This window comes from Nerophis ophidion, linkage group LG20 (assembly GCF_033978795.1).
Source record: "Nerophis ophidion isolate RoL-2023_Sa linkage group LG20, RoL_Noph_v1.0, whole genome shotgun sequence".
Classification (NCBI taxonomy): Eukaryota; Metazoa; Chordata; class Actinopteri; order Syngnathiformes; family Syngnathidae; genus Nerophis; species Nerophis ophidion.
Window position 1 is genome coordinate 43,257,761 of NC_084630.1, and position 24,046 is coordinate 43,281,806.

Genomic DNA, 24,046 nt, shown 5'->3' on the forward strand with positions numbered 1-24,046 from the left:
CAACAAGTGAATATGCAATTATTTGGCTTTGAGGTAGCCTACATGCACAGTTGAGAGCCACGTGGCACACCATATTACTGTACAGTGTAGTACAGTACACTACAATCTGCCATCACAGGTTTAATTAGAAGGGAGAGGTTACCTGCAGGTGAACAATCAACATATTTTGTTAAATAACGTACTTTCTCACCAAAAGCTGATTTTAAAGAAAGTTAATTTCACATTTAAGCTACAAACAAGCAGCACATTCGCAGCTTATTCCTCTGTTTTGCGGAAAGAGGCTCGATTACTGGTTGAGCGGTGGACTGAGATGCAGAGCCACATGGCTTGTGGTCAGCAGGGAGGCAGCTGCTTGCATCAGTAAGGAGCTCCATGTTGAATGATCAGAGCAGAGTGTCCTTCATGTTGAACTTTTTTTAAAGTAAAAGATTTGCACTGCGGCTTTCCAGGAATAAAGACCTTAAACGTAGCAGACAATAAAGCTGCTTTGAGCGGTTCGGTAATTCATTATGTACCGCAAATTTGATGGAACACAGAGCTCATGGTTTATTTCCATTTCATTATATTTACAACGTCACCCACTGTTCATATTATGTTGCAGAAAATAAAACATTCACCTCAAGTGACTTGCAGGAGTCAGGTGAGGTTCCACATATACAGGAGATTATGTACATTAAATGATTACTATTGCTCCCTCATTTTAAACCCAATTCATGATTTTTAGCATCCAGAGACCCAATATCTACACTGCTGGACTAAAACCCTTACTTTACTAGTGAAGTGGACACACACACAAAACCTGACTACAATTCCTATACAAACCTACTAATAATGACTATATAAATACATGTATATCATTGTTTTAAAATGTGAACGTGATAACCTTGGACTGACAAAGGCTTTATGTCACCTTGGAAAAGTGAATGTACATACAATATTTCGTCCTCACTCAGAATTATAGTTGCTGTATCGCAGTGACGTGCAGTCAGGGGCGGAAATCATGGAAAGAAAAAAATGCAAAAAGAAAAAATAATAATTATATTGTTATAAGTATCTAGTAATTATACTATAAAGTTATTTTCCATTTAACTTCACCAGTTTTAAATTATTTTTTATTCAAAATCGCTTAATTTTCACACTCGCCATTTAAATACTGAGAATGACTTGCAGTGAGTCACAGCCAGCTGAGCCTCCCCGTCACCATGGATTGCGCAATGACTCGGCTAACTGCTGGACTGCTGTGCAGTGAGACCATATTGCTATATGTGTTTGATTATACATTTCCATAGTTTAGTTAGCTGAGGTATATAATGTGCAGTGAATTTTGTCAACAACTGTATGACTGTATGTGAGTAACGTATTTCTTGTGCTGGGCAATCATAAAACTGCTGCAAAGACCTACAATGTGAGGCTCCGGTTCTCCGGCCTCCTGGTGGTAGGGCGCTAGTGATCCCAGAGATCATTCTTGCACTACTCGGCTAGGTCTGCATGGGGACATCTGAAGCCGGTATGTTTTTAAGTTGTCATTTGCCTGCATATCGTAAAAACAACCGTCCAACATTTTACAACTAATTGTAAACTTATAGGTGCCGACCATCAGGGCCGAGTTGCGACAAAAGAGTGTGTCGATGTTGAGATATTACGCCGAGTTGGTAAGTCTGTTTGCTAACAGTAGCTACTAGCCGTACCCATGTATTTTCTATGGGCGGTTAGCATCGGGTTTTAATCCCGTTTCCTCCAATGTTTCTGATCCGATTGAATTTATTTTGGGTACTTAAATATGGTGACTGAGTAGTGTGGCGTTTTAAGGCCATCTGCATTTTTTATGCTATAGTAAACACAATGAATGAACACGGCCGCTGGAGCGCGGTTACACCTGTCATAGTGACAACACTGTGTACTGTCGTGTTTGTTATTTTCTACATACATATTGTTAATGTTAGCAGTATTATTGCTAATAATGATAATAATAAGTGTAATTTATTCATACTATACTATACTAGCTAAAGCACCTGCTACATTAAGTTAAAGTACCAATGATTGTCACACACACACTAGGTGTGGTGAAACTTGTCCTCTGCATTTGACCCATTCCTTGTTCACCCCCTAGGAGGTGAGGGGAGCAGTGTGCAGCAGCGGCCGGCAATCATTTTTGGTGATTTAACCCCCAATTCCAACCCTTGATGCTGAGTGCCAAGCAGGGAAGAATATGAGCTTTTAAACATAACCTGTTAACTGCTGCCAATCAAATGGTGAATAAGATACTCTATAGGGTTCATATGTTTATAAATCTGACTGTGATTAAGTCAGTGCCTCACCAGCCATGAACCTCGCCGCACGTCACTGCTGTATCGCTATGGATCAATTTGAAGATGTCATATTGAATTCAGGTAATGGGAAGGATTTGACTAAAAGATGAGGATTCTACTAAAACCAGCAATGACACGAGACACTGCATGCTTGGTAAAAGGTGGGACTGACTACATGTCAAGAAAGTGTGGTGGTAGGTGGGCGTGGCCTGACTTGAGTCAAGCGAAGCTGGGCAAGTTTGCTCTTCAATCACTTTCCCTCCCAAGCATCTTCCCTCTGTTTGGCTGCCAGACGCTTTTGTTCTGGAGGAAGAATCACAAAGACCAATATGATCAGCTTATGGCAAGATGTGCAACTGTAATGTGTCCATTTTCATGTGTTTTTGTGCCACCTGCGTATAGTTGTGAAACAGACTGCAAACACAAGCGTGGAAACAAAGACACGTGGCAGCATAGCTAAGGACAAAATGTTCAGGACATGATGCACTTCTTAAATAAAGAGGCCGGCAGAACATCCATACTAAGAACAAAGGACCTTTTTTGCCTTCCTGGCTGGCAGTTCAGTGGACAGCCACTTGTGGTTTTTTGTGTCTATATACTTATGTTCCCTCTGTGAGGGGACAGGCTACAGCGCTGATTATAGACCTGCTATGAGCCACACAGCACAGGACACAGAGCAATTTCGTTTTGCAACAGCTTGCCACGCCACCTCAGCTTACTTTGTTACTTGGGAGAAGAGCTCCCACTTGTGGTGAAAGCATGCTTGTGCAAACATTAAGCTGCTTCCATAAAATACACATCACTCCCGTCCAAAGGCAAAACCCAGTAACTCAATTTTGATCAAAACTGAGCTGATAATAATTTGGGAGTTCCTAGTTGATATGCTTGACATTAGTGTATGCGATATTGTCATTTGTTCCGTAAGTAAGCTGTTACGCGCATGGCAGGACCTAGCAACTACCACATAACCGCGTAGATACAACAGCAAAACCTAGTATCTCAAGGGACCAATCGGAGCTTCTTTGTCAGTCGCCTTATTGTCTTTAATGAGACATTTGCACGAATGGGGGCCGACGGTCAACCTGATTATGTGATATTATGGCACGAGGGGATATTTGGAAGGTTGGCCCAGGACGTTGCAAGCACCTTCATTAAATGTATTGTTCTTGATTCTTCCCCTTGCATACTCTTTTGGGCAGATAACTGTGGAGGTCAAAATAAAAACTAGACGCCCAATGTGCAAACGCAGAATGGGGCCCACCCGAGATTGTGATAAAATATCTGGAGAAAGGGCGCACGTTCATGAGAGCAGATTCAATCCATGGCTCAATCGGCAAGAAAATGAAAGCTCAATAAAACATCGATACGTTTGATGACTTTGTAGATCTTTGTAAGACAGCATCAACATAGATTGGTTTTCCTTCGTTTTCTCAAAATCAGCTAGAAGTGAGTTTCTTGGTTTTGCCTTTGGACAGGAGATCAGTGTTTGACAAATATTTTTTTGGTGAAGGCCTCCATCCATCCATCCATTGTCTTCCAATTTTGGGTCGCGGGGGCAGCAGCCTAAGCAGGGAAGCCCAGACTTCCCTCTCCCCAGCCACTTCATCCAGCTCTTCCCGGGGGATCTCGAGGCGTTCCCAGGCCAGCTAACGTGTCCTGGGTCTTCCCCGTGGACTCCGACCGTTCGGACGTGCCCTAAACAGATGCTTAAACCACCTCATCTGGCTCCTCTGGTTGAGGAGGAGCAGCGGCTTTACTTTGAGCTCCCCCCGGATGACAGAGCTTTTCACCTATCTCTAAGGGAGAGACCCGCCACCCGGCGGACGAAACTCCTTCCGGCCGCTTGTACCCGTGATCTTGTCCATTCGGTCATAATCCAAAGCTCATGACCATAGGTGAGGATGGCAACGTAAATCGACCGTTAAATTGAGAGCTTTGCCTTCCGGCTCAGCTCCTTCTTCACCACAACGGATCGCTACAGAGCCCACATTACTGAAGATGCCGCACAGATCCGCCTGTTCCCTCATTCGTGAACAAGACTCTGAGGTACTTGAACTCCTCCAATTGGGACAGGGTCTCCTCTCCAACCCAGAGATGGCACTCCACCCTTTGCGGGTGAGAACCAGGGACAGGGACTTGGAGGTGCTGATTCTCATCCCAGTCGCTTCACACTCGGAAGTTGAGCTGGTGGTGGCCTGCCACATATAAATTGATATTATAATAATGGTACTTTGTGTGACAGTGGTTTGTTTTTCCAACTCCGTGCAGTACATGGAATTATATCTCTGCTTTAACACACCTCTTGTGCACTAATCTACAAAACAATTTGTTGCTAACTGGACAATTGTGTTACTATATTTAGCCGGCAGTCTGAACCCTTTACTCTGTTTAAAAAATAAATTAAAAATAGCAACAAACACCAATTTAACGTATTTGTTCTATGTAGCAAACCTCTAGAATAGGGTACTGTTTTTTCTTCGTACGGTCCCTTGATTTTTTTTCATTATGTATAATCCATTTTAATCCAGTTTGTTTCTCTCGCTCACATTACCACGGGTACAGTACAGCCATGTAAACAAAAGCATTAGCCAACAAAAATGTCGACAGCAGCCGCACAATGCATTACAAAGTCACAAGCCCTTTCAGTGCAAAGGTATGTACTGTGTCTTAAAGAAGGGGGACAGCTATGTTGCCACAGGTGATACATTTGAGTTTTGGTTTGCTTTTGTTTTTTGGTGAATGAAGAAAGTACAGGGAAAAAAATGTCTTACCTTACTGCGTGTCTTTAATTTTGCATTAAACGATATCTTATTTATTTTTGAACGTTCTTGAAAATGGTGGAATAGGTGTAAACTATTTTCTTTTTCTTCTATGTCCCACTCTCCCTTGTGGAGGGGGTCCGGTCCGATCCGGTGGCCATGTACTGCTTGCCTGTGTATCGGCTGGGGACATCTCTGCGCTACTGATCCGCCTCCGCTTGGGATGGTTTCCTGCTGGCTCCGCTGTGAACGGGACTCTCGCTGCTGTGTTGGATCCGCTTTGGACTGGACTCTCGCTACTGTGTGGGATCCATTGTGGATTGAACTTTCACAGTATCATGTTAGACCCGCTCGACATCCATTGCTTTCCTCCTCTCCAAGGTTCTCATAGTCATTATTGTCACCGACGTCCCACTGGGTCATTATTGTCACCGATGTCCCACTGGGTGTGAGTTTTCCTTGCCCTTATGTGGGCCTACCGAGGATGTCGTGGTGGTTTGTGCAGCCCTTTGAGACACTAGTGATTTAGGGCTATATAAGTAAACATTGATTGATTGATTGAAAAGAAGACTGTTTTGCTGCACCACTGGAGTCATACTGACGATTGGGCAAATACTGTGAAACTCTACCAAGACAACAGGCGATTAAAAATAATATAAGCTTTAGTTACAATTGCTAGAACACAGTTCAATTAAACTGTACCGCTTGGAGGTAAAAGTTGATTGACTATACTTAACACTGTTTATCTGATCCGTAAGTGACAAGCAGAGATGGTCGACAAACAACATTAATACAATCGGTTCTTGTACCTTTTGCTTCCTGGAGCTTCTTCCTCTCGGAATCCCGCTGCTCCTTTGTCAGGTTGCTCTTCACACCGAGTGCACCAGTGACAAGCCTGCGAGCCAAAGCTGCACTGGTCTGAGGTCTCTCCTTAGGAGGCAGAGGCGATTCTGAAAATGGCAGCAGGGGAAAAGGAGGGAGAAAAGTCTTCAAATGTGTCACGATATGGAAAAAAACCTCAAAAAAAAAAGAAGACTCATAGGATAAGAGTATTACCCCAAAGGCTACGGGCTTTGGCCTTTGTCGCAGAAGATGATTCGGAGAGTGGCCGCATCTTCATCAATGGTTGTTTACTTCTTAAAGCGTCACGAGCTTGAGACACAAAAACACATTTTGCTCTTGAAACAACTCTTGAAATTGATTTTGATGGTACATTGCCAAACAATAGTGTAGAATAGTGTATGCTGTTTACTTTAAAGTTTTTGTGCACTGCTTCAATAAGGACTTTTGCTATGGAGGTTGGAGTATATATGTGGCTTTTGCATTTATGTATGGACAATACAGAACCAGAGGACCAACTTTGTCACACACTAACTTTTATGAAAGTCAATAAAGCACATTTACTAGTGCCACACACTATTTGCTTGCCAATAAATCAGCACTGTTTAATCATACTTCTCACCATGGTTTAAAGTCAAATAATGTACAAAAAATGAGTTAAATGAGTTGTTGTGTTGACATTTTTTCAACATAACTGCGATTACAATCCTGTATTTCTATAGTTAAGCGGTTAAGTGCTTTACTTACCTGCAATGGGGCTTGCAAAGAGACCAAGAGCGTGTGAGTCGTCAATCCACTTGATGTCGAGGCCTCTCTGTCTATGAAGACAATGCAGAAAAGCATGTAAAAAAATTAAACAGTCAGAAAAACTCATAGGAAGTATTTTTAGATACTAAGAATGTATTGTACGATCTTTAGCACTGATGTTAATGACTAGTGTCATTACCAGTAGATTTTTATACAATGGGGCAAAGGCTTTCTTTCATTCACTAGCAACAGCTGTATGAAAAAAGTTAATTTTCCAATTGGATTTAAATGATGTAGATTACGTACTGGTAAGCCTGAAATAACTTGAAAAGATCCTCTGTTTTAAACTCAGAGGGAAAATCGTAGATCTCGATGATGTGAGCGAGCTCCTCCATACTGTCGTCTGTGTTGTCGTCGTCGTCGTCGTCGAATCTGTTCATGTTGTAAAAATCAAATTTGGCATCTTGGATTGACTTCTTTTTTTTTCCTTCGCTGAGCGACAGCTGAAAAAAAGAGGAAATTACATGAACTGAATAAAGGCATCAAGATCAAATTAATATTGGTGACCGATCAGATGTAAAAAGTTCTAGCCACAAGTGTATTAAGGCATGCAAGCTAAACACATGCCGTAGTAAAGCTACAAAGATAAGCATAGTGGAGTAATATTAGTTGCTTGTTGCTAAGCCTGTTTGTATGTTTAATATTGCAATCTTAGGATGTAATTGGATTATGAGTAGGCACGTCAACATTTTTGGCCTGCGATCCGATATTTTGAGATTAGAGAACTGAAAATGTCTTGTAGCAATTAACTAAAGTAAACACAATAACACATTTTTATAAGACCTGTCTTATTAAATTTTGAATTTGGTAGGATTGTAAATGTGTGGTACTGAATGCGACATACAATTTTTTTGAAAAATACATTGGCTAGTGCACAATATATAAACAAAAGCAGAAACTACTATTGGATTCCATTTAAATTATTTGGATTTTGCTCTTGAAGCGTTCCTGTTAGGAATCGATTATGCAAAACCAACGTGTCTTATCTATGGTACCTGTTTTTGTGTATGTGGCATCTGCATTACTGCCGAAAATTTGAAACCAAACCAAGGAGGCATTGCTTAGATATTTATATAACAATCTTGCCTTCCTTCATACTGCCTCCAAACGAACCGTTTGGAATTTGCCCAACTTGTGACGTTTTTCTAATTGGTGCCGTCAGCAGATATCTCCACATATGGAAGAGACTCACCCGAAGAGCTTTGTGCCAGTACGCCATTGTATTCCATCGTTGTAGTCAATAAGTTCCTTCATTTTCTCCGTCCTTGTTATGAAGCAGACTGGCTCATACATGCACATGCATCCTAAGCTGTTGCCATTTCTTATACAAAGTAGCTTATAGTTACATCTGTCTGTAGACTCCAAATGCCATCCATCCATCCATTTTCTACCTCTTAATACCTTTGGGGTCGCGGGGGGCGCTGGTGCCTATCTCAGCTACAGGGAAGCGCTAAAAACTACAGCATAGCTGACAGGAAGAAGACGCAGTCAAAGCAGAGGCACGTAAAAAAGACCGCCAACAACCATCTTATTTTAAAAGTGGCAAAAATCCAATAGATTACTTTTGACCAAAGGCGAGTGATTCCACCCGAGCCAGTGGTTATTAAAATCGAGACTATCAATCAGGTGACAACTTATAAATATGTGGAGGTCCATGTTGATAACCTGGTTTTTGATAAATTGTGTAACAAACTACAACATACATTATATTTTTTGAGATGACTAAGGCTGAATGGTGTCAGCAATCAGATCATGCACATTTTTTACAATGATATTTTAAAGAGCCTAATCAGATACGGAATTACAAAAAAGATTGGCTAACATGTAAAAAAATGCAATGAAGAGAACTGGACCATGTGAGGGACAAGTGGTAGAAAATAGATGGATGGATGGTTGTGACAAGTTTGTGTCGCGGGGTTCTTCAGGACCGAAGAATCACAGCAGGTCTTCAAGTTGACAATTCTTTTAATGTCTTTTCACACAATATTTCTTCTTTTGCTCATTCACCAATGTCTTTTCTTTTTCTTTTCCACAGAATTTCTTCTTTTTGTTCGTTCACCAAGTCTTTTCAGTCTTAGTTTGCTCACTCACAATATTTTTAATTTTTCTTCGTCTCCAAACGTCTCTCCTCCTTCATCCGCCCCTCGTGTGGTCTCTTCTGGCTTTTCAGCCCCGTCTTGGGGTCACCAACGCTGCTAAATAGGGACAGGTGATTGGATAACTCGTTCCAGCTGAGGTATCCACTCACCTGTCATCTGCTTCCAGTCGGCTCCTGTGCATGCCCCGTCCACAGGCGGGGCGTGACAGGCCTCCACCGTCAGTTTCAGGCCGGGCACCTGTCCGCCCGCGCCGACTCCCCCCCACACACCTCCCCAGGATGGCGAGAGAGGAAGTCCGCCACGGCCATTTGTGCGCCCGGCCTGTGGACCACCCGGAAGTTGAATGGCTGTAATGCGAGGTACCACCGGGTGATCCATTCGTTGGCATCCTTCATTCGATGGAGCCATTGGAGCGGTTTGTGGTCCGAACAGAGACTGGAGGCGCGCCCCAGCAGGTAGTAGTGGAGGGCCCCGACCGCCCATCGGATGGCGAGGCACTCCCTCTCTACCATACTGTACCTCGCCTCCCGGTCTGAGAGTTTCCGGCTGATGTACAAAATGGGGCGGTCGACGCCCCCCACCCGCTGGTACAACACAGCCCCCAGTCCCCTGCCAAAAAGGGATGGTGAAGTCAGGCATACACAGTTCCGGTTTCTCGCAGAGTGCTGTTTTTACCTGCTCGAACACCCGCTGGCACTGCTCCATCTACTGGACCAGCTCTGGGGCACCCTTTCGGGTGAGGTCAGTTAGTGGGCTGGTCAAGTCCGCGAACCGTGGAATGAATCGGCGGTAATATCCTGCCAGGCCCAAAAACTGCCTCGCCTCCTTTTTTGTCTTGGGGGGCGGACAGGCCGCAATCGCCGCTGATTTGTCTACTTGTGGGCGCACCTGCCCCCCCCCAAGTGGTACCCCAGGTACTGTACCTCCCTCCGGCCAACCGCGCACTTTGCCGGGTTGGCGGTGAGCCCTGCCCGCCTCAAGGACTCGAGGACACCCGCTGCATGTGTTGTTCCCAGCCGCTACTTTGGATGATGACGTCATCCAAATATGCGGCCGCGTATGCCGCGTGGGGGCGCAGCACCCGGTCCATGAGACGCTGGTACGTGGCGGGGGCACCGAACAAACCAAACGGCAGTGTCACAAACTGGTATAAACCTTCCGGAGTGGAGAAGGCCATTTTTTTCCTTGGACTCTGGTGATAAGGGAATCTGCCTGTAGCCCTTGGTTAAATCCAGTGTCGTGAAAAAGCGAGCAGTGCCTAGCCGATCCAGGAGCTCGTCGACCCGGGGCATTGGGTACGCGTCAAAACGTGAGATTTCGTTCACCGTACGGACCCATCCTTCTTTCCCACCAGAACGATGGGGCTACACCACGCGCTGTGGGATTCTTCTCTCACCCCCAATTCCAGCATGGTTTTTAATTTTTTCCCGAACCACTTTGCGCTTGTGTTCGGGAAGTCTGTATGGCCGAGTCCGCAGCGTAACCCCCGGGCTGGTCTCGATGTGATGTTGGATGAGGTTCGTGCGGCCGGGCCGAGAGGAGAACACATCAGAAAAGCGCTGCTGCAGCGCAGCAACATCAGCTTTCTGTTTTAGCAAGAGGTGATCATCACAGGGGAGGGGAGGGGAAGGAACAGAGCGCGGGACCTCTGGCCCCAACTCCTCCTCCTCTCACTACCGTCACCATGGAAAGAAGCTCCTGCTTCAAGCAGGTTAAGATGGTAAATTTGGGTGTCTCCGCCCCGGTCCGAGCGCCGAACCTCATAGTCCACATCCCCACTTGCCGTGTGACTTGAAAGCGTCCTTGCCATCGCGCAAGTAATTTAGAGCTGGAACTTGGAAGTAATAGAATGACTTTTTCTCCCGGTGCAAATTTTCTCAGCTGGGTTCCCTGGTTATACGTGCTTTTTGGCGTTCCTGGGCTTGGAGCAAATTCTCCCATGATAAGTGTCCCAAAGTGTGGAGTTTTGCTCTCAAGTCCATGACGTACTGGACTTCAGTTTTACTGGAGCTCGGACCTTCCTCCCAGCTTTCCTTAATTATGTCCAACACTCCACGCGGCTTCCGGCCGTACAATAACTCGAAAGGCCTAAAACTTAGGGAGGACTGGGGTACCTCCCGCATCGCAAACATGAGGGGTTCCAGCCATTTGTCCCAATTTGGTTTGTCCTCGTGCGTGAACTTACGGATCATGGTTTTTAGCGTTTTGTTCAACCGTTCCACCAGCCCCTCTGTTTGGGGGTGATACACGCTGGTGCGGATCGCTTTGATACCCAGTAATCTGTATAGTTCCTTTAGTGTGCGTGACATGAAGGACGTGCCCTGGTCAGTCAGGATCTCTTTCGGGATCCCGACTCGGGAGATGACTTGAAACAGCGCTTGCGCTATGCTCCTTTCAGAGATGAAGCGCAGGGGCACTGCTTCGGGATAGCGCATTGCATAATCCACTAGGACTAACACAAAGCTATATCCTCATGAGCTCGGGTGCAATGGCCCGATGAGGTCAATGCCTATTCTTTCGAATGGGACCTCCATGAGTGGTAATGGGCGCAAGGGCGCCTTCGGGACGGCCGCTGGATTTACCAGCTGGCATTCCGGGCAGGCGGAGCACCAGCGACGCATGTCTGCCCGAATGCCCGGCCAATAGAACCGGGCCATTACCCGATTGAGTGTTTTCTCTTAACCCATATGTCCAGCCATTGGGTTCACATGCGCCGCCTGGAAAACCATTTCCCGGTGGCGTTTCGGCACCAACAACTGGGTGATTTCTTCTCCCGTCTGAGTGTCACGGGTCCCTCTATACACCCTATCTCTCATAATGGAGAAATGAGGGAATACCCGCGCTGCTCCCGGGCGCATTGGCTGACCGTCGATATAGTCGATTTGGTCCCAGGCCGCGCGCAAAGTTTTGTCTCGCGAATGCTCGACGGGAAAATCCTCCGTAGGATGCCAATAGGAGGCCGGGGGGGCGTCCCACGAAGCCCCCGTCGGTTCCCGCTCGGCAGTGTCGGAAGGCCCCTTTTCCTACGGTCCGTGATCGCCTCCCCACACATTGCGTCACGAGAAGTGGAAACCCCGGCCAATTTGTCCCTAATATTATGGGGGGGCGTAAGGTGCTCACTTACAGCAACCTTAACACTATGCTTTTGTCCCCGAAGCCAAATTTCAACTAGAACAATGGGATACGTGTGTACATCCCCATGGATACACCTAATTCGCCTCTGTGTTGCCTGTCTCAACGCCCCGGGTCGAACCAGGTTTTGGTGGATCATGGATTGTTTGCACCCCGAATCCACCATCGCCCGGTATATACTCCCTTGAACCCTTACCGGGACACAGTACGCCTCCCCTGGATAGGAGGCGGGTGCTGGGGGCTCGACAACCCGTATCACTTGCCCCACCTCCATCAGTGAGCAATCCCTTCTCACATGACAAGGTTGGCCGCACCCCCAGCACACCGGCCCTGGCGTTCGAGGTGCCGTCTGCGGGAGAAGCCCCTTTTGCGCAGCGCCGGGATCCTGGACAGAAGGAGGAATATAAAACATGTTATAATCCCCATACCCCCCCTTCAATGGTGCTGGAGGATGATGTGTGCGTGTGTGTGGGTGGGTGTGTGTGTGTGTGTGTGTGCCTGTCCCTGTCCGGGCTGGCGACCTGCTCCACTGCGGCCTCCTGCGTCTGCCCGTTCCGTCTCCGGGGTGCTGGGATGGGCCGCTTGGCCACTCGTGCGCTGCTGTTGGTCTGTCGGCCGCCCGTGGCGCTGGTGTGGGTCTTTCCCGGTGGACCGCCAGATGGTCCTCGGCCAGGGTCACCGCGGCCATCAGATCCTGCGGGCGATGGTACCGCACCCAAGCTGCTCCAGGAGGATCCATTCCAGCATCGTGCGCTCGGCCTCCTGGGGTTCGAGCCACCGGACGGCCGCGCCCCGTAGCTGCTGCGCCAGCACAAATGGTCGGTCCTCGGGGCCCAGGCGCATTGCGCGGAACCGGCGCCGGTGTTCTTCCGGGTGGCTGCCGATATGGTACAATATTGCCCGGCGTAGGCTGGGGAAATGCACCCGGGCATGCGCTGGGAGACAAAGCGCCGCCCGCTGCGCCTCCCCTTCCAGGAGCGGCAGCAGCTGGCCACCCCACTCGGTGTCTTGCCAGCCGCATGCTGTCGCTGTGGTTTCGAACACGTTGAGGAATATCTGCAGGTCCTCTCCCTCCGACATCCTCTGCATGGAGTTCCCCTTCTCCTTCTCCTTTCCTCCGGTCTGGCTCACCAGTGCTTGCAGTACCTGCGTCTGTTGCAGGCTTGTCTCCATCTGCTGTTGGGTGGCTGCCGAAACCTTTGCCAGCACTCTTCCCAGCGCCTCCGGGGGCGTTGGCGTCGTCATCTTTCCTCGGTCCTCGCTTGGTTGGGTGCCAATGTGTGTGACAAGTTTGTGTTGCGGGGTTCTTCAGGACCGAAGAATCACAGCAGGTCTTCAAGTTGACAATTCTTTTAATGTCTTTTCACACAATATTTCCTCCTTTGCTCATTCACCAATGTCTTTTCTTTTTCTTTTCCACAAAATGTCTTTGCTTTGTTCGTTCACCAAGTCTTTTCAGTCTTAGTTTGCTCACTCACAATTTTTCTTCCTCTCCAAACGTCTTTCCTCCTTCATCCGCCCCTCGTGTGGTCTCTTCTGGCTTTTCAGCCCCGTCCTGGGGTCACCAACGCTGCTAAATAGGGACAGGTGATTGGATAACTCGTTCCAGCTGAGGTATCCACTCACCTGTCATCTGCTTCCAGCCGGCTCCTGTGCATGCCCCGTCCACAGGCGGGGCGTGGTCCCTGTGCATGCCCCGTCCACAGGCGGTGCGTGACCACGCCCCGCCTCCCACAATGGTATTAAACATTATGGTGCATCGATTATTGGTAAAACCAGTCAGTTTTGACAAGCAACAAAAATCTCTTCAGATTCCAGTCCTGTCCCAAAATATGAACTTCGCCCATCATCAGGAAGACACAGTATACCAAAGTGAAAAACAAAGCATCTGACAATATCATTTGTTGCAGCTTTTATCAAAATGTTCAACTATACAAAAAATAGTGCAATAAAGCAATGTGCAATTAACACAAGCACTTGATATTGTCCAATGTCTCCGTATGTCCTTGTGTCGCCATTTAGTATACTGTATTTCCTGTTTTTAGCCCTGCTTTGTTGATGTTTGTTTTATGTGTTTATCTTGTATTGGGGCGGTATAGCTCGGTTGGTAGAACGGCAGTGCCAGCAACTTGAGGGTTGCAGGTTCGATCCCCGCTTCCGCGATCCGAGTCAATGTCATTGCGTCCTTGGGCAAGACACTTTACCCACCTGCTCCCAGTACCACTCACACTGGTTTAATTGCAACTTAGATATTGGGTTTCACCATGAAAAGCTCTTTGAGTCACTTGAGGAAAAAGCCCTATATAAATATACAAACCCTGTTTCCATATGAGTTGGGAAATAGTGCTAGATGTAAATATAAACGGAATACAATGATTTGCGAATCCTTTTCAACCCATATTCAATTGAATGCAATACAAAGACAAGATATTTGATGTTCAAACTCATAAACTTTTTTTTTTTTTGCAAATAATAATTAACTTAGAATTTCATGGCTGCAACACGTGCCAAAGGAGTTGGGAAAGGGCATGTTCACCACTGTGTTACATCACTTTTTTTTTTAACAACACTCAATAAACGTTTTGGAACTGAAGAAACTAATTGTGGAAGTTTTGAAAGTTGAATTATTTACCATTCTTGTTTTATGTAGAGCTTCAGTCGTTCAACAGTCCAGGGTCTTGTTGTCGTATTTTACGCTTCATAATGCGCCACACATTTTTGATAGGAGACATGTCTGGACTGCAGGCGGGCCAGGAAAGTACCCGCACTCTTTTACTACGAAGCCACGCTGTTGTAACACGTGGCTTGGCATTGTCATGCTGAAATAAGCAGGGGCGTCCATGATAACTTTGCTTGGATGACAACATATGTTGCTCCAAAACCTGTATGGACCATTCAGCATTAATGGTGCCTTCACAGATGTGTAAGTTACCCAGGCCTTGGGCACTAATACACCCCCATACCATCACAGATGCTGGCTTTTGAACTTTGTGCCTATAATAATACGGATGGTTATTTTCCTCTTTGTTCCGGAGGACACCACGTCCTCTGTTTCCAAATATAATTTGAAATGTGGACTCGTCAGACCACAGAACACTTTTCCACTTTGCATCAGTCCATCTTAGACGAGCTCGGGCCCAGCGAAGCCGGCAGCGTTTCTGGTTGCTGTTGATAAATGGCATTCGCTTTGCATAATAGAGTTTTAACTTGCACTTACAGATGTAGCGACAAACTGTAGTTACTGACAGTGGTTTTCTGAAGTGTTCCTGAGCCCAAGTGGTGATATCCTTTACACACTGATGTCAGTTTTTGATGCAGTACCGCCTGAGGGGTCAAATGTCCGTAATATCATTGCTTACGTGCAGTGATTTCTCCAGATTCTCTGAACCTTTTGATAATTTTACGGACCGTTGAAGGTAAAATCCCTTAAATTGCTTGCAATAGCTCGTTGAGAAATGTTGTTCTGAAACTTTTCGACAGTTTGATTAAAAATTGGTGACCCTCTCCCCATCCTTGTTTGTGAATTACTTAGCATTTCATGGAAGCTGCTTTTATACCCAATCATGGCACCCACCTGTTCTCAATTAGCCTGCACACCTGTGTGATGTTCCAAATAGGTGTTTGATGAGCATTCCTCAACTTTATCAGTATTTATTGCCACCTTTCCAAACTTATTTGTCATGTGTTGCTGGCACCAAATTCTAAAGTTAATGATTATTTGCAAAAAAAAATTTTTTTATCAGTTTTAACATCAAATATGTTGTCTTTGTAGCATATTCAACTGAATATAGGTTGAAAATGATTTGCAAATCATTGTATTCGTTTATATTTACATCTAACACAATTTCCCAACTCATATGAAAACAGGGTTTGTAATTTACTTCAATTCACTTCACTTATTCCTTATCAAGCAATAACGTAACACAATGCCCAAGACAAATTTTGTTAAATGGGACAATAAAGTCTACCCTGACCTTGCATCCTAAACAGACGGTCAGAAAGTTGTTTGTAGATGGTCTGTAAAACATATTCTATGCAAAATTTTGACAAAAAACCACCATTACATGTTATTTAGATCACAAAGAAATGTTGAAAATGTAGAAAATCATAATATGACCCCTTTAACTACCTAACTTTGTAAAATGCTTACAAGAATGGGCAAAAAAAATAATTTTGAAATTATTACGAAAAGAAAAAAAAATCGAATTACTTTACTATCATTTATATTATGATACTATACTTGGCATCGACACGCTTGTTGCAGCTTGCTCTTAAATCTGAGCCGGTGGTGCCCTCCTCGAATTCTTGCAACTCCTGTATGTGTGTAATAAGTAATCCCGGAATGTAAGCGTGTCACCCTGAGCGTGCATCCCTTCTGAAGGAATCGTTCACGTGACTATACTCTTTTGTCATGTAAACACAGCGGTGGTCAAGATCGGCTGGGCTCGGCACCTTATCAGTGGCTCACCGGTCGGTCCCAAAATAGGCAAATATCTTCCGCCATCCTGTAAATGTGAGTCTGAATGGTTGTTTGTCAATATTTTCCCAATTATTGGCTGCCCTCCTCTTGTACAAACTCCGTTGGAATACAGTCCACCTCACCTGTGACCTTAATGAGGACAAGCGGTAAAAAAAAAAAAAAAGGATGGATGGAAAAGGATCAGTCTTCATTGTATGGGCTATGATACAATATAATTTAAAAGGGTCATATTATGATTTTTTTTCCTGCATAAAAACACTTCCTTGTGGTCTACATAACAAGTAATGGTGGTTCTTTGGTCAAAATTTTGCAGCGATTATGTTTTACAGGCCGTTTTCAAGCTGCTTTCTAATCATCTCTTCAGAATGTGCCGTTTTGTGGACAGTTTTATTTACTTACCTCCATTTCGACTGAGTCTCCTCCCCATCATCTTTGCTGTAGTTTTTAGCACTTCCATCGCCAGTCTACTGACAAATAAATTACAACTATATGCTCATTTGTATGAGAAATGGTAACTGCGGCGCAAAAGTCAGTCTGCTCCACAACAAAATGATACTGAAAAGGAAGGAGCTTACTTACTACAACTCGGGACTACAATGGCAGACTCGCGCTAAGCTCTCCGTGTAAAACTTTACAATATATAGAGATAGCCGCTGACAAGATAGAGCTGGAGACGTCACAAGAAAGAGCTCATTTGACGAAGGTATAAAGGAAGACATTATTATTTCATTAATTTCTCTGCGATGCCTCCACTGTTTAATTTCAAATTTCCGGGACTTATGGGTGTCCCAAACGCACAAAAGCAGTTACCGTCAAAAAACCTGGTTAGTTTTGCAAAATAGGGCGCTTTTGAAAGTTGTAGTTAGTCTTACCTCTTCAAGCAGCTGATGACTAAGACAATCTCCATCATCATTGAACAAGGTGTCCCAACTCTCCTCTTGTCCCTTTTCTTCGTGACAGGAAGCCTCTTCAAGCCGGGAGGAAACATCTGTCTCAGCATTTTCTAAGTTGAGCTGCCCATTAGTGTCAACATCTGGACACTGTAGTTGCCTCTCCTCCACAACAGGGTTGGCGGGATCAGTTTGCCTCTCGGCTCCTTCCACAGGTTGATTCCCTGCACCTTCTGCCTTGTCCTTCTTGTTCTTAGCGTTCTTTTTAGCCTTGTCCGTGTAGCGAGGCCTGGGTCTTGGTTTTACTTCTCCTTCAACTTGAGGTTTGTCTTTAGCGGATTGGAGTCGTTTCTTTGGCTGGTACAGAGCCTGGCTTGGCTTCTTTGATTCAGAAGTGGCAGGTGCGTGTGAAGCACTGTCGTTCTTTGGTTGTTCCGTCTCCATAGTGATTTTTACAAAATGTCTCCAACAGTGAGAATCTGCAATTAATATGAGACAATTGTGAGTCGTTCTGGTGACAAAATCCCAACTATAAACACTGCATATGGGTCATTACTTCTAATTATTTAACCCTGGGGTCACCAAACTTTTTGAAACCAAGAGCTACTTCTTGGGTACTGATTAATGCGAAAGGCTACTAGTTCAATACACACTTAAATAAATTGCCAGAAATAGCCAATTTGCTCAATTTACCTTTAATAAATACATCTATATATATTAAAAAATGGGTATTTCTGTCTGTCATTCTGTCGTACATTTTTTATCCTTTTACGGAAAGTTTTTTGTAGAGAATAAATGATGGAAAAAACACTTAATTGAACAGTTTAAAAGAGGAGAAAACACGAAAAAAATTAAAATTTAATTTTGAAACATAGTTTATCTTTAATTACGACTCATTAAAATTCAACCGAAAAAAATGAAGAGAAAAACTAGCTAATTCGAATCTTTTTGAAAAAATTAAAAAAAGAATTTATGGAACATCATTAGTACTTTTTCCCGATTAAGATTAATTTTAGAATTTTGATGACGTGTTTCAAATAGGTTAAAAACCAATCTGCCTTTTGTTAGAATATATAACAAATTGGACCAAGCTATATTTCTAACAAAGACAAATCATTAGTTCTTCTAGATTTTCCAGAACAAAAACATTTTAAAAGAAATTCAAAAGACTTTGAAATCAGATTTAAATTTGATTCTACAGATAATCTAGATTTGCCAGAATATTTTTTTCGAATTTTAATCATAAATTTGAAGAAATATTTCACAAATATTCTTCGTTGAAAAAACAGAAGCTAAAATGAAGAATTAAATTAAAATGTATTTATTATTATTCTTTACAATAAAAAAATGAAAATACTTGAACATTGATTTAAATTGTAAGGAAAGAAGAAGAAGGAATTTAAAAGGCAAAAAGGTAAATGTGTTTAAAAATCCTAAAATAATTTTTAAGGTTGTATTTTTTTCTCTAAAATTGTCTTTCTGAAAGTTATAAGAAGCAAAGTAAAAAAATAAATGAATTTATTTAAACAAGTGAAGACCAAGTCTTTAAAATATTTTCTTGTATTTTCAAATTCTATTTGAGTTTTGTCACTTTTAGAATTAAAAATGTCTAGCAAAGCGAGACCAGCTTGCTAGTAATTAAACAAAATTTAAAACAGAGGCAGCTCACTGGTAAGTGCTGCTATTTGAGCTATTTTTAGACCAGGCCAGCGGGCGACTCATCTGGTCCTTACGGGCGACCTGGTGCCCGCGGGCACCGCGTTGGTGACCCCTGATTTAACCTATTTAATAATGCCACCTTAACATTTGACAACCAAACAATTACACAAGGGAACTCGGTTAAAGATTCTGGGTATTATCTTCGACCCATTTTTCTCGTTTGAGTCACACATTAAGAGTGTTACTAAAGCAGCCTTCTTTCATCTCCGTAATATCGCTAAAATATGTTCCATTTTGTCCACTAGCGACATTGAGATCATTATTCATGTGTTTGTTAGGTCTCATCTCGATTACTGTAACGTATTATTTTCAGGCCTCCCTATGTCTAGCGTTAAAAGATTACAGTTTGTACAAAATGCGGCTGCTAGACTTTTGACAAGAACAAAAAAGTTCGATCATATTACGCCTGTACTGGCTCACCTGCACTGGTTTCCTGTGCACTTAAGGTTTTACTACTTACGAATGTTGTAAGCACAATACCAATGGGCGCAATTTGCAAAATGCGGTTGCGCATTTTGCAAATTTAATGTCAAATCAAAGTCAAGTCAAATCAAATGTTTATTGGATTCATCACTATACAGTGTACATCCACGACTAAACAACTGACTAAGCTACTACCACAACTTGGTTTACTATTTATTAAATATAATGATGTAGGGTTACCTGGAACTTGAAATAGGCTACCCGGCCTGAATCCACACTTCCCTCGCCAAACACCTTCGTTTCCCAACACTCACGCATGGATAAATAGGTCTTGATGCCATCTACGCAGTGTTGGGAGACTGTTTTGCTGTCAGATCGCGTCCAAATTTGCAAAGTGCGCGAGATTGGTGAAATGCTTACAACACGTATAAAATACTACACGGTCTAGCTCCATTCTATTTTGCTGATTGTATTGTACCATATGTCCCGGTGAGAAATCTGCATTCAAAGAACTCCGGCTTGTTACGTGATTCCCAAAGCCCAAACAAAGTCTGCCGGTTATGGAGTGTTTTCTATGGCGGTATAGCTCGGTTGGTAGAGTGGCCGTGCCAGCAACTCGGGGGTTGCAGGTTCGATTCCCACTTCCGCCATCCTAGACACTGCCGTTGTGTCCTTGGGCAAGACACTTTACCCACCTGCTCCCAGTGCCACCCACACTGGTTTAAATGTAACTTAGATATTGGGTTTCACTATGTAAAGCGCTTTGAGTCACTAGAGAAAAGCGCTATATAAATAATTCACAATTCACTTCTATTGGGGCTCCAGTACTATGGAGTGCCCTCCCGGTAACAGTTAGGGATGCTACCTTAGTAGAAGCATTCAAGTCCCATCTTAAAACTCAATTGTATACTCTAGCGCAGGGGGCTCTGCTTCTTCCTACTCCTTTTCGAACATGTTGAAAAGAGAAACTGGAAATTGAGATGTATCACGTTGTATGCTTGCATGTTCGAAATAAACTCAAACTTAAACTTAGCCTTTAAAAATCAATCAATCAATCAATCAATGTTTATTTATATAGCCCCAAATCACAAATGTCTCAAAGGACTGCACAAATCATTACGACTACAACATCCTCGGAAGAACCCACAAAAGGGCAAGGAAAACTCACACCCAGTGGGCAGGGAGAATTCACATCCAGTGGGACGCCAGTGACAATGCTGACTATGAGAAACCTTGGAGAGGACCTCAGATGTGGGCAACCCCCCCCCTCTAGGGGACCGAAAGCAATGGATGTCGAGCGGGTCTAACATGATACTGTGAAAGTTCAATCCATAGTGGCTCCAAAAAGCCCCCTCTTTCAAACCAGTTGATCTGCCGTCTCTTTTCTGCTCATGGAGAGGGGGGGGGGGGGGGGCACAGATTAGGTGACAACAAATGACGCGGTAGCTGTTCAAAGTCGGGACCCGTTGTGGACCACTCATCTGTGCATCGGTTGGGGACGTCTCTGCGTTGCTAACCTGTCTCCACTCAAAATGATCTCCTGGTGGCCCCACTATGGACTGGACTCTCACACTATTAACTAGATCCACTATGGACTGGACTCTCACACTATTAACTAGATCCACTATGGACTGGACTCTCACACTAATAACTAAATCCACTATGGACTGGACTCTCACACTATTAACTAGATCCACCATGGATTGGACTCTCACACTATTAACTAGCTCCACTATGTACTGGACTCTCACACTATTAACTAAATCCACTATGGACTGGACTCTCACACTATTAACTAGATCCACTATGGACTGGACTCTCACACTATTAACTAAATCCACTATGGACTGGACTCTCACACTATTAACTAAATCCACTATGGACTGGACTCTCACACTATTAACTAGATCCACTATGGACAGGACTCTCACACTATTAACTAGATCCACTATGTACTGGACTCTCACACTATTAACAAAATCCACTATGGACTGGACTCTCACACTATTAACTAGATCCACTATGGACTGGACTCTCACACTATTAACTAGATCCACTATGTACTGGACTCTCACACTATTAACTAAATCCACTATGGACTGGACTCTCACACTATTAACTAGATCCACTATGGACTGGACTCTCACACTATTAACTAGATCCACTATGGACTGGACTCTCACACTATTAACTAAATCCACTATGGACTGGACTCTCACACTATTAACTAAATCCACCATGGACTGGACTCTCACACTATTAACTAGATCCACTATGTACTGGACTCACACTATTAACTAAATCCACTATGGACTGGACTCTCACACTATTAACTAAATCCACCATGGACTGGACTCTCACACTATTAACTAGATCCACTATGTACTGGACTCTCACACTATTAACTAAATCCACTATGGACTGGACTCTCACACTATTAACTAGATCCACTATGGATTGGACTCTCACATTATTAACTAGATCCACTATGGACTGGACTCTCACACTATTAACTAGATCCACTATGGACGGGACTCTCACACTATTAACTAGATCCACTATGGACTGGACTCTCACACTATTAACTAGATCCACTATGGACTGGACTCTCACACTTTTAACTAGATCCACTATGGACTGGACTCTCACACTATTAACTAGATCCACTATGGACTGGACTCTCACACTATTAACTAGATCCACTATGGACTGGACTCTCACACTATTAACTAGATCCACTATGGACTGGACTCTCACACTATTAACTAAATCCACCATGGACTGGACTCTCACACTATTAACTAGATCCACTATGGACTGGACTCTCACACTATTAACTAAATCCACCATGGACTGGACTCTCACACTATTAACTAGATCCACTATGGACTGGACTCTCACATTATTAACTAGATCCACTATGGACTGGACTCTCACACTATTAACTAAATCCACTATGTACTGGACTCTCACACTATTAACTAAATCCACTATGGACTGGACTCTCACACTATTAACTAGATCCACTATGGACTGGACTCTCACACTATTAACTAGATCCACTATGGACTGGACTCTCACACTATTAACTAAATCCACTATGTACTGGACTCTCACACTATTAACTAAATCCACTATGGACTGGACTCTCACACTATTAACTAGATCCACTATGTACTGGACTCTCACACTATTAACTAGATCCACTATGTACTGGACTCTCACACTATTAACTAAATCCACTATGGACTGGACTCTCACACTATTAACTAGATCCACTATGGACTGGACTCTCACACTATTAACTAGATCCACTATGTACTGGACACTCACACTATTTATCCAGATCCACTATGTACTGGACTCTCACACTATTAACTAGATCCACTATGGACTGGACTCTCACACTATTAACTAGATCCACTATGGACTGGACTCTCACACTATTAACTAGATCCACTATGGACTGGACTCTCACACTATTAACTAGATCCACTATGGACTGGACTCTCACACTATTAACTAGATCCACTATGGACTGGACTCTCACACTATTAACTAGATCCACTATGTACTGGACTCTGTCTGTGCAGCCCTTTGAGACACTAGTGATTTAGGGCTATATAAGTAAACATTGATTGATTGATTGATGTACTGGACTCTCACACTATTAACTAAATCCACTATGGACTGGACTCTCACACTATTAACTAGATCCACTATGGACTGGACTCTCACACTATTAACTAGATCCACTATGGACTGGACTCTCACACTATTAACTAGATCCACTATGGACTGGACTCTCACACTATTAACTAGATCCACTATGGACTGGACTCTCACACTATTAACTAGATCCACTATGGACTGGACTCTCACACTATTAACTAGATCCACTCGACATCCATTGCACCGGTCACCCAGGGGGCGGGGGTCCCCACATCTGCGGTCCCCTCCAAGGTTTCTCTTTGTAGCCCACTGGGTTGAATTTTTCCTTGCCCTGATGTGGGATCTGAGCCGAGGATGTCGTTGTGGCTTGAGCAGCCCTTTGAGACACTCATGATTTAGGACTGTATTAATAAAATGTAATTGATTGATTGATTGAATATGCGCTATGCTAACAATCATTTTCGAGGTCACGGCTAGCTTGTTTGGCCGTCACTTGTATGGCTCAAGCAAAACGTCATTGCATATTTATAGATCAACATTATGTTCATAGAGTAAAATTCAGTTCGTGTTACAGCTTATAGGAGGAGTTTTGATACCGTAAAGAGACTTACCATTGATTTGTTTTTAGCCTCGAAATCCGTCGCACGCAGTCCGCTGAACGCAAAGGATTGTGGGATTTAAAAAAAAAAAAAAACAATCGTGAATTAAGTGTTTTAGTGACACGCTGGTTCTAATCGAATGGGTTTCTTTATTTTAATTAAATTTAAATATTACACAAGTTATAGTAATAAATCATCCTACCCTGAGGACTTGTTTAAATGGAACATCTCGGCCATTGTCTTACATCCTGAAAACTGATTGGCCGGCACGTCCCCACTGTTATACATCCGAGGCAGTGATTGGCTAATATGCGCCC

At 43.8% G+C, this 24,046-nt stretch overlaps 1 protein-coding gene across 2 annotated transcripts; it reads right to left on the reverse strand.

The window, feature by feature from the left end:
- Nucleotides 1-521: 521 nt before the first annotated feature.
- Nucleotides 522-23,974, reverse strand: r3hcc1l (R3H domain and coiled-coil containing 1-like). Of its 2 annotated transcripts, none has more exons than XM_061881277.1 (7): nucleotides 23,742-23,974; nucleotides 17,299-17,779; nucleotides 6,962-7,158; nucleotides 6,656-6,726; nucleotides 6,125-6,220; nucleotides 5,878-6,018; nucleotides 522-2,612 (listed from the first exon to the last, which is right to left on the reverse strand). In XM_061881277.1, exons 2-7 carry the CDS (start codon nucleotides 17,758-17,760, stop codon nucleotides 2,560-2,562), a joined length of 1,020 nt encoding a protein of 339 aa, XP_061737261.1. In that variant the 5' UTR covers nucleotides 17,761-17,779; nucleotides 23,742-23,974; the 3' UTR covers nucleotides 522-2,559. The 2 variants fall into 2 exon arrangements, with proteins under 2 accessions (XP_061737261.1, XP_061737260.1); XM_061881276.1 differs by having other exon boundaries at nucleotides 17,299-17,795; nucleotides 23,742-23,973.
- Nucleotides 23,975-24,046: the final 72 nt, after the last annotated feature.